This window comes from Schistocerca americana, chromosome 6 (assembly GCF_021461395.2).
Source record: "Schistocerca americana isolate TAMUIC-IGC-003095 chromosome 6, iqSchAmer2.1, whole genome shotgun sequence".
In the NCBI taxonomy this organism is placed as follows: domain Eukaryota; kingdom Metazoa; phylum Arthropoda; class Insecta; order Orthoptera; family Acrididae; genus Schistocerca; species Schistocerca americana.
Genome location: NC_060124.1, coordinates 525869076 through 525881157, shown reverse-complemented (window position 1 = coordinate 525881157; position 12082 = coordinate 525869076). Strand labels below are relative to the sequence as shown.

Genomic DNA, 12082 nt, shown 5'->3' with positions numbered 1-12082 from the left:
TCTTGTAACTTTTCTTTCTTCATAAGACAAGTACGTTATCTTGTTTCTCTGTAGGCCAATGAATCTACTGTCCCTATACGTCAAAGGTGTCTACTTCCATTAATACTCTTATTCTTTGTTATATCATTAAATCAAAATAAATACAATGCTTCGAACTGCTGTACAGTATTCTGTTTGTGGGCCAGGGAGTCGAGTTATGACTACATTTCAGAGAACAATGTTAATTAACTGAATACCATCAGTTTAATATAACTTACATAATGTAAGCAGAGCATAGAAGATGAGTTGATGATACTGCTACTTTAAAGTAGAACTAACAAGCTGTGTTTTGAGTGTCTGTGTAGTGTGTAGTAAGACAAAAATTAGTTGATGAAGGTATACAATTCAAATGGAGGAGCGACACTTGGAGAAAGTTTCAAACAGCAGTCCACACTTCACATGAAAAATACAAATTTCATGCAATGTAAACAAAATGGTTTCATTCTTGTTTATTCCCCCTCAATCATGAGAAAACATATCTGCTGCATCAAACAAAAACTGGACACCTAGCAATGTCACTGTTATATGCCTTTAAATATGTCTGCTTGTGTCTGTATATGTGTGGATGGATATGTGTGTGTGTGCGCGAGTGTATACCCGTCCATTTTTTCCCCTAAGGTAAGTCTTTCCGCTCCCGGGATTGGAATGACTCCTTACCCTCTCCCTTAAAACCCACATCCTTTCGTCTTTCCCTCTCCTTCCCCTCTTTCCTGATGAGGCAACAGTTTGTTGCGAAAGCTTGAATTTTGTGTGTATGTTTGTGTTTGTTTGTGTGTCTATCGACGTGCCAGCGCTTTCGTTTGGTAAGTCACATCATCTTTGTTTTTAGATATATTTTTCTCACTGTTATATCACTGTGACAAAAAAGTGCACTAATAATACTGTACTCAGTTTGGTCATGGTAACTTGCGTTTGTCGACTAAAACAAGGTGCCTGGCTTATCATTCATTTCTGTAATTTATTTCATATTTTCTCGTTCTGACATTACAGACTCTGTAACACCAAACGTGTCTATGTGTCAACGTAATCCTTAGATATTCTCTAAATAGATATTAAATATTAAAATAACTTTATAGCAGTCTTCAAAAACTGTTTTATGTGTGAACAGAATATTATTTACTGCTAACCAATCAGTCGTTATGTCCATTACGTCAGTATATAACTTGCTTCTGTCATTTAGGCAGGTCGGATATTTTGTGACATTTCAGCTTGCACTTGAGAATGGCTATACAGCCGAAAACATGACTGCGTGAAATAAATTAATAGATATTTACAGTTTCATGGTGGGAATTTCCTTCAAAACTGTTGTGTATGTAGCAGGAATGCTGCAAGTCTGCAAACTCGTGTACTTGCTCTAATTTCCACTTGCACCTGACAAAAGACAGGCGACGAGTGGCCTGCAGCGGAGACTCATGAGTCAAGTCTTATGTGCACATGAAGATGGCGTGTTCAGAGATGTCACAAGACCCGCTGACGAGGTTAAAGCGAGTATACAGAGGTCATTTCTGATCCTTACATTATGTCCCTGTTGGTGGAATGTAAGTACAGTTACTCTAACAACATAAGTTTTTCACTTTCAAAACACATACGCATGTCAATAGTGTTTCACATCTAGGAATTATATCTTTTCTGGAGGTTTTATAAGTAAGTTAGAAGCCTTTGATGAAAGTGAAGTTTCACTTTGGATTCATCTCTGTAACTTAAGTGTTCTTCCATAGTTACTCTCCATAAACTTCCTATCTTACATATATTAATAGCTGTAATAATTAGTGTAGCTGTAATAATTAGTATAGCCGTTGTTGGGAACCACAGTAATAACTTTTTTGCTCCACATTTGTTGATATTGTCCACGAACTGTCAGTGATGTGACTGAGTGGACATGCTAATGAAATACTTATCACTTGATTTTAAGATAACTATCTGGTGGGAAAATTTTTTCTTTCACACCTTGCAGTATGATTTCTTTGCTCAATAGAAGACTGAGTTTCCTTTCATTATTCATTTTAGTTACTGTGCTGCATCCAGTTAAGAAAACATTGAATGAAATTTTACTTGTTTTGCAGAGGTGGTTCGTTTTAGGGCACTGACTGATGCATACGAAACACAGATAAAATTTTGCAGAACTTCATAAACGATTCAAGATATTTAAACGAGTATTTGGCAAATGACAGCACACAAAGAAACGCGTATATTATATTGCCGTCTGACTAATACTTTAAACTTTTTCACTGATTGAGATGTGGATGCAACTATAATTTTTTTCAATGGAAAGTTGTATTTGTCTGAACAGCATTTAATATCTCGTCAAAAAGGAATACTCTGGGATTACACACATTAATATTTATGATCATCTATGTAGGACACTCAGCTACAATCGGAATCTGTTTGTCGTTATGTTACAATGTGTATTTGCTAAGTAACTTAATCACTTAAAACTTCTGGACTATTAGGCCATACTAGATGCATAAAAGTTTCTCCGAACATTTCCTCTCTGACTGCAAGAGACATCTTCAAGGCAAAATGGTGAACTACAATCAGAACTCGAGGGAGTGCGGAACATGTAAGTAGTGTTGATTATTGCTCGTAATGCCAACATTCTTATGCTGCAATGTTGACATCCAAATTTTATCTTATTTAATACCTTTCTCCTTTCTGTTAAATTTATTATGGAGTTTATAAATCTCAAAAGCCTCTTTATACATATGAGCATGATAATGCGATGTTTCAATATGATGCTTGTCTTGGTGAATTTTATTTCAATATCACCCTCCTGGTAAACGTGTTCCAGTACGGCCAATTAATGCACATATCCCAGGCAGCAATTCCTCTTGTGTTCAACGTGACGGGTGCTAACGCTGCTTTCTGTTGTACCAATATAAATCAGTCCACAACTACAAAGAATGTTATATCAACCAAGTGCAATCAAAGGATGTCATACGTCTTTTGCCGATCTTTTATGTTCCTGGCGGGTCTGAAGATAGTTTCCACACCATACTTGCTGAACACAACAATTCTTATATGGAGGTGTCAGATACTCTGCTTCATTTTTTTTTTGTTCTGCTTCCTCTGCACCACCACGACAGTGTGCCATTTTCTCAATCAAAAACCAAGAAGATGAAAACACCAACACAAATAAGATCACATGAGCAAATGTACACAGGACGAACAATGGAAAGTAGCCGAGTACTCAGGGCAGAAATGCAACTACGCGAACACTATCTGGTCGCTAAGTGCCTCGTGCATTAATGCGCCTGGAGAGTACAGACTCAAGCGGCTGACCACATTAATCTACTGGGAGCATAAAGGTGGCAGCAAGGAAGTGGATGTACACATGTCTAGAGCACCTGACAAAAGAATCAAAGGTGTGAGTAAACATATCCAGGGCACCCGGGGATAACAGCAACCACACATTAACTCAGTCAGTGAAAAGGTTAAACGGTAGAGTGAAAGCAAGTGACCAAGTCAGGATTCGGTCCCACACCCTTTCAGATACCAGCCACACGCCCTATCACTAGATCACCACACCGGATGCAAATCAGATTGCACTTCCTGTGTCCTCTGCTCTCTCAAGTTATAGCAACTGTTCGTTAAGTGGCAATGGCATTGTTCTCACAACTTATACACAAAAGCCTTCCTTGCAAGTGAGTGTGCCTATTAGTCTATCAGATAAAATCCCTACATCAGTTCCTGAGATTAGCCTGCACATACAGTCTGAAGCAAGCAACTTATTTCAGTGTGTGTGTGTGTGTGTGTGTGTGTGTGTGTGTGTGTCATATGTGTGACAAAGTCACACATATTTTCCAAGCTATTGGCAGGCTGTATTTTATGTCCTATCCAGCCACTGTCAACCATTTTGCTTTCCAAATAGCAAAACCCATCTACTACTATGAGTGCCTAATATCCTAACCTAATTCCCTCAGTTGATTTAATGACTACATTCCATTACTTTTACTTTTATTGCTGATCTTATTACCTATTTTCAAGACTCATTCCATTCTGTTCAACATCCAAATCCTTTGCCTTCTGACAAAATTACAATGTTGTCAGCAAACCACATTGTTTATTTCCTACCCCTGAACTTTAATTTCCTTTCCAAATTTCTCTTTGATTTCCTTTGCTGCTTCCTAAATGTACAGTTTGAATAACACCAGGTCTAGGCCAAAAACCTGTTTCATTCCCCTTTCAACTACTGCTTCCCTTTAATGTCCAGGCTCTGGTTCAGGTTCTGTACAACTTGCAGGTAACAGTTCCCTCATTTTACCCCCGCTACCTTCAGAATTTCGAAGAGTGTCTACCAATAAACTTTGCCAAAAGCTCTCTCTCAATCTGCATATGCCACAAATGTAGGGTCAGTATTGCCTCACATGTTACTTGATTTCTTTGAAGTCCTACTGATCTGCGAGGTCTGCTTCTAGAGGTCTTTCTATTCTTTGGTCAATAAACTGTGTCAGTATTTTGCACCCATGATTTATTAGGCTAATGGTTTGGTAATATTCACACCTGTCAGCACCTGCCTTCTTTGGATTGGGAATTATTAAGAGTCTTCTTGACATCTAAGGGTTTTTCGTCTGTCTCACATCTTGCACCATGTGGAATGGCTTTGTCAGGATTGGCTCTCCCAAGACTTAATGATTCTGAGGATGTGTTGTAGGCAACGTGGGTCTTGTTTAGATTTAGGCCTCACAGTGCTCAATGAAATTCTTGTAAAGGTTTTAATGTGACCCTCTATTTTCATATACTACTACTACCCTTCCTATAAATTTGTCTTCAAATTCATTTCTCTTGTATAGCCTTTAAATAAATTCCTCCCATCTTTCTGCTTTCCCTTCTTTGCCTAGTACTAGCTTGCTATCTGAACTCTTGATATTCATTCAGAGATTTCTCTTTCCTCAAAAGGTCTACTTTTTTCCTGTAGGCAGCTTCCATGTTTACTCTAGTAATGCATGCTTCCACAATGTCACATCTGTCCTCTAGCCATTCCTGCTTAACCAATTTTTCACCTTTCTCTCATTCCTTAGATGTCTTTATTCCCTTTTGCACCATTTTCTTACTTTCTATTTTCATCAATTAAATTTACTATCTCCAGTGCAATCCAAGGCTGCTTCTAGGCATTACCTTTTTACCAACTTGATCATCTGCTGCCTTAACCATTTAATATGTCAAAGCTGCCCAATAGTCTTCTATTGTATTCCTTTTCTGTGTCCATCAATCGTCACCTACTCTTCCCTCCAAATACGTGAAAAACCACATCTCCTTAATTTCCAACTTTTTTTTGCAGTTTATTCAGTTTTAAATATCAGTTCATAACCAATAAATCAGGGTCAGAGTATATACTTGCAACTGGAAATGTATTACAGTTTTAAGTTTGATTTTGAAATCTGTCTTACCGTTACATAAACTTCGTGTCTTCACATCTCTCTCAATTCCAGGTCTCTTCCAACTGTACAACCCTTTTTCATGATTCTTATACTAAGGGTTACTGTTGATTTGCTACAGTAATGCATTCATTAAAGTGTTCATATTAATTTATCTGCATTCTTATTTTCTTATTCATTATCAGACCTACACCTCCATTACACCTATTTGATTTTGTATTTATAATCCTGTACTCATCTGACTAGAAGTCTTTTCTTCCTGTCACTACACTACACTAATTTCCATTGAACTTGAACCTACCCATTCCTTTTTTAAATCGTTTAATCTTTCTGCCTGATTAAAAGGGTGTAACTTTCCTCACTCTGGCACGTACAAAGCCTTGTGGGTTGCACCTTAGGTACAGGCCAGCAAGGCAAATCGTCTAAGCATAAAATACTTTTACAGCTTGTTGATATACTTTACACTAACCATAGTAACAGATCTATGATAATACAGCTGAATGCGTTTACTTGACAAATCATAATTCTTGTAACATCAAGTACACTTTTTTATTTTGTAAAAACAAAAATTCTACACCAATTAACAGTAAACTGATTTTCGACATTAGCTTTTCCTTGTCCTCTTTCTCTTACAGTTGGTTGCAAAAACTATTTTTTTTTTAAATAACTTGTGTCACAATATTCTGGAAAGGAACTAGTGAATTATTGTGCTGACAAAGCAAGTAATGCTATGGAGGAACTATAATGTAATTACCATTCGCCATGCATAGAAATGCATTGATGTTAGCTTTCCATAATTTGGTTCAGCAATATGTATGTTGAGAGACTGGCTCTGATCAATGAAAGCTCCTCTATCAGCTGCCATCTTGATAATAGTTTTTTGAGGTATCTCCCACACAGTTTTGTACAGCGCCTTCAGATCATCAGGAATGCCAGCAATGTTCTGCAAACAAACAACATTTAATTAAGGAAGTCCAAATTTTGGTTTACTGTAGAGTGCAATCTTAGATACTTGCCTGTATTGATCCACCACTTGCTATTATTTCATTCTTCATATCATCGTTCCACAGACCACACTCAGTCAAGTCCCTCAAGAGGTGTTGATTTACAACCTGCAACATACAATAATTGAAATGAAATTAAAATGGATTAAGGAAAGCTGCATAACTTTACAAGATCAGTTGTGCAAGAAATAGATTTTAGAAGTGTAACATGATTTCTGTTACCACCGTGTAATTTTCATAAAATGCTTGGTAATTCACCTTTTACATATCAGCATAAAAGGTTGACAGTGTATTACTTCAACAACTTAAACATTACAAGTATTAGTAACTGAACTGACATGTATCTAGCGGTCAATTATTTTTGACAGCAGTTGATATTTAGTCCACAACAGTTTGCTTGTGTAATTTTTTGAAATTGAGTAAGTTTTTCTGTTCAGATTTACAGTGTGAAAAGAAGCCCTGAAGCTTTCAAAGCATCAACGGAAAATATCTTCTTAATTCATAAGATGCAGGGTTCATTCATTATGTAACTACTATACTTTTGCTTTTTGGTACAAATCTACACTGTATGTTTTTCCAGAGAACATGCCTGACTACTTTAAGATTACGTAAACAAATGGCACACTTTTTAAATATAGAATTATATGGCAATCACATTGTCACCTGTTAATGTTTGAATTTTGGCTGTTACTGATGCGCCAATAATGACCGGTTAGTTAATAGCCTGAAGGTGTAAGAAATTATCATTGTGGCCTTGCAGAACAAAACTTTATTTGCATATGCTGAAAGAATGAGGAGGTGCACTGGAATTAGCAAATACAGATAAGATAAATACTCAATCTCACGTTGATAAATGTACTCCAAAAAATGTTTTTTTTTAGTTGATGTAACTACAAGAGAATAATAAGAGTAGGAAATAACAACAGAACTATTGTTACTCAAAACAATATCTACGCTCCGTGGTGGCTGTAAAATATTCCATGCTGGTTGCAGTGCCCCTGGTGGTTATCACGAAAAGCCAACTGACAAGCAGAGCACCATCCAGGTAATGCGCAGGGAAGCACACACGCTGTCCCGATCTCGTTGTGCGAGGTGATGGTGGTAGGAGGTGGTTCTGTGACAATCGGGAGGTGGTTCTGCAGCAGTTGGAGGCAGTTCTGCGACAGAGGTAAGCGACACCGGTGCTTGAGCAGGAAGTTGTGGCTGTGGACAGTTGTAAGCAGGATCCTCATGCAGAACGTAAGCTGGTTTCGCGGAACATAAGCTGGTTTCACTATCAATTGGCACTGTATACAGTTTTCCATTTAGCAGTATTTCAAAGGTTTCTTCTCCTTGGGCCAGTGTAAGGCACTTGTGCAGGTCTGGCGCCACCTGTTTGGTGCATGACGCTATTGCAGGACACTAAGTCTCGATGAAAGTCAGTAGCAGGAATGCTATGTCTTGAAACTTGGAGAGGGCGAAGTCGAGTGACATGTTCCATGAGCTTAACTACAGAGTCGTCATGATCCTGACCAAATGTCTGTGGCAGCGGTGCTTCAATGAATTCTCCAGGTGGTGCAGCGTTTCGCTGCACACTAGTTTCACCAGTGAAGTGTAAGTCAGGTTTCTACACCATGCAGAGCCCCAGAAGAACAATCGGTAACACAGTAGTCCAGTCTGATCCATGGCACATTATGTCCCCCTTGAGTGTGCAATGCCAGCACTCAACTAAACCATTACTGGCTGGATGGTTACTAGCAGTCCTGTGGTGCACTGCGTTGCAGAACTTGGCTAATTGAGAGACTAGTTCCCACTTGAACTGGTGGCCGCAATCCGTTGTCACATGTAGTGGGCAGCCAAAGCAAGAAATTCTGCTTGAGGTAAACACGAAAGCTATTTTTTCTGCTGTTATGTTGTCTATTGGAGTTTTCTCAGGCCAGCGTACGAGGCGATCAATCATTGTTAGAATGTATCTCTGTTCGTTGGAACGAGGCAGTAAGCCTAAGATGTCAATGTGGATGTGTGCAAATCTCACATAGGTCACTGGAAAGTTTCCAATCAGTGCATGAACGTGACGACGAATCTTGCTTTGTTGCCAGTGTATGCAGGTACGTGCCTATTACCGGCAGTCTTTTTGCACACTGGGTGAAGCAAATTGGTGCGAGAGGGCGTGAACTGTTGCCCTGACACCAGGATGACTTCAATTGGGTACTTTGCCCAAAGCTGGTTTATGAAACCCTGCCGACAAGAATGATCTTGCTTTTCCTTTGGCAGCAGCATCAGACAGGCAATCCGCTACCACCTTGTCGATTCCGGACACATGTCTGATGTCTGTAATAAACTGTGCAATAAACATTAGTTGCTTGTGCCAGCATGGTGAACAGTTGTTGCTGTTCTGTCTGAATGCATACATCAACGGCTTATGATCAGTGAAAATAGTGAATTCTCTCACTTCCAGTTGAGGTCATAAGTATTGCCTCCTATATTGCAAGGAGTTCACGCTCACACGCACTTCACAAATGTTAAGATGCCGACATCCTGAGAGTAAAATGCCAAAGGTTGCCACGCGACTTCGTTTAATTGTTGCAGCGCAGATCCAATCACTGCCTGGCTCAAGTCTAATTCTAGTGCAAGCAGTGAGTCTAGTACATGCTTCAAAGGCAGAATTCATGTCTTCAGTCCACTGAATCAATGAAGTTCCCCCGTTTTTCGGACCAGCCAGTGCTGCAGTGAGTGGTTCTTGTACTTCAGCAGAGTATGGCACATACAGACAGCAGAAATTGAGCATACCAAGAAACTGATGTAGATCATGAGCTGTGTGCTGTTGTGTGATCTGTAATACAGCTTCCACTTGTTCTGGGAGGGGAAGTGTGTCCTAAAAAATCAATCTGCGACTGGCCAAACACACATTTGGCTGTATTTAACACTACCCCTTATTTCCTGAGCTGCTCTAAAACTTGTAGCAGATGATGTTTGTGTTGTTCTGTGATCCAGGAAAAAATTAAATCGTCATCTACATATGAGAAACAGCATGTCAGTCCTTGCAGTACTGAGTCAAAATGCTGCCAAGATTGTACAGCGATCCTCAAGCTGAATGTCATGACTTTCTTTCAAATAAGCCCGAAAGGGGTGACAACTGCCGTTTTCGTAATGTCTTCCTCTGCAACTGGTATCAGTGTATATGCCTCAACGCAGTCCAAAAAAGTAAAAATCGTCACGTCTTGTAGTACATAATTGTAGCTGCGCAGTATAGGCACAGGGTATCGATCTGATACTGTCCGGGCATTGAGAGCACGATAATCACCATGAGTGCCAGGCGCCACTTTTCTTAGGCATGAGATGTAGGCGAGACGACCAAGGGACTGCTACATATGATCCCTACTCTGAGTATAACATCAAATTCTGCTTTTGCAATAGTTAACCAGTCAGGCGCTAGATGCTGAAAGTGGCAAGAGACTTGAGGGTCGCCTGTGGTCTTGATGTAATGTAAGGTGTCATGACATACTTCTCTGGGTCCTCCCGGGGGCCGCGTCATGGCCGGAAACCGTTTGAGTAGGCGGGCTTTCTCCCCAGCACCTGCCTGTATGAGAAACAGAGCACTCAGCTGTGAAACCTAGAAATCGACAGCCCGTTGATGCCATCAACCAACAGTGCATTCCTGACATCGGGCAGCATGTTGTTGTGCGCCAACAGATCGACATCGTTGACAAGCTTGGTGACGCCTGTGATGCAGTCCCACATGAATGCTTGGTGTAGTCCCAGGTCCAGTTTCATGCACTGGGTGCCATAGATTTTGATGGACGAATTATTGGCACCAGACAGGTAGAATAATGTTGTGGTTCTACAACAATGTACCAGTCTCCGGGAAGAATACACAAATCTGAGCCAGTATCCACTAGATATTTGTAGCCTGTCTTCATGTCACTGACAGAGGCATTGGAATGATGTTTTGCAACCGGTGACAGCATCTGACGTGCGATGACCATTGGTGTTGGTGTGCGTGCAAGGAGATGTACACTTATATGTCCGGTTTCCAAATTTCTTATGGTACCAACAGAAGGAGGTTTGTTCTTGTCCTGTAGTGGAAGAGGTAGTTGAGGAACGGCTTCCGGACCTCCTGCGGTACCAGTGCAAGTTGGAACTGTTGTCTTGTCAAGAGAGTAGCTCCTCAACTCATTTGGTGAGGCGGCCGATTTTCGCTGCCAGATTATCATGATCAACATATGTGACTCCTGCCAGCAGTAGGCCCAAATGTGTTGCTGCCAGTGTATTAGTCAAGGCTGCAGACAGCATGGATTGTGTTAGGTTGTTCAACACTGCCGGCGCACCACTGCATGCTGTTACCCACATACTAATGGCAACCTGGCCTGTAGCACCCACTATATGGGCAGCCAAGTTGGCCAGTGCTTCCAAGGGCCTGTCGGTCTGCAATGCTATGTTGGATTGTATGTGTGGCAGCAGACAACGACTCCACAATGTACGCAGCAGGCTATCAGGCACAGTACGAATGACTACCTTGCCGTGCATGTGCCACAAAAACTGCAAGAGTATGCAGTCTCCCATTACTTCTTGAGTTAACACCTGTCATATACATTCCTCTTCCAATGCAGAAACTAATCATATCAGCTCCGCATTCAATCTCTTATTTGAGTTGACTGCTGATGGTGTGGTGATAACATCTTGTACTTCCGCAGTGTAAAGATGGTATAAATGACTGACGACCAGTACAAATTTTGAGGAGTCCAAAGTAACACCATCACAGAGGAAACTGGCTTCAACCTGCACAAACCAAAGTGCCAGATTGTGCAGCCATAAATGGGGTCAGCAGAGTGAGAGTCTCGTGACTTGGAATTATTTCTCTTGACAATTCTGTAAAGTCCAGGGTGTAAATGCGGACAAGGAAAAAAAAATTCCCAGACATCCCATTTAAAAAATATACTTTTTCCCGGGAGAAAATACACTTTTTCATGCTAAGTGATAGTAGGTTTTCCGTAGATTTTTCCTTTGAAGCTATAAGACTTATCAATCCTTTGAATGGTTTACATTTTATACACTGGCATAGAGCTTCGTGGAAAGGGAGGAAAAGAAGCAGGAGGAGGAGAGAAGTTTTCGAAAGACCTTTGATGTGCAGCAACATAAATGCTGCATATTTTCGTATTACGAAAGTATAAATTTGAATTGCACCAAACACAGCACGTTAATTTCTGGAGCGTTGAAATCGAGATTGCAATGTCCTTTTGTAAGCCAGTCATATCTCATACCACGTGATCTTGCCAGCCGATGACAGCAGATATTCAGAGCATAGGACACGTGTTAATAGTCATCCAATAGCATGATCATTGTTACGTAGCACGAACATACAGAGGAAAAGTTAATGGTTTACATTAATATACAAAGTATAGCTACAAGAGAAGCTGAGCTTTCACATGTAACATTGATCTTTTTTTTGGTTGTGTTATACTTTAAGATACATGGAAGTATTACACAGTCTTCATCCTAAGGCCTTTGATATATTTTTGCTGTTTGCAGACACTTGTGCGTGCATGGTGTTTTGTTGTCATAAATGGCATATTTCCTTTGCCACTAAAGTTTTATTTTTTCCCCTCTCGTTTATATTTAATTGCTGCAGTATCTTACTCCAGTAGCAGGATACAGTAACATTCTTCGCTTGAGAATCAATTCTTA

The 12082-nt window shown here is 40.1% G+C and overlaps 1 protein-coding gene across 1 annotated transcript in view; it reads right to left on the bottom strand.

Moving 5' to 3' along the window:
• The window catches only part of LOC124619228 (ribonucleoside-diphosphate reductase large subunit), an 80279-nt gene that overhangs the window by 2040 nt on the left and 66157 nt on the right, over positions 1-12082 (bottom strand). Inside the window, exons 12-13 of the mRNA XM_047145467.1 lie at positions 6431-6526; positions 6169-6357 (exon numbers count right to left, since the gene is read on the bottom strand). Of these exons, the coding sequence (XP_047001423.1) occupies positions 6169-6357; positions 6431-6526 (285 nt within the window). The remainder of the gene's footprint in view (positions 1-6168; positions 6358-6430; positions 6527-12082) is intronic.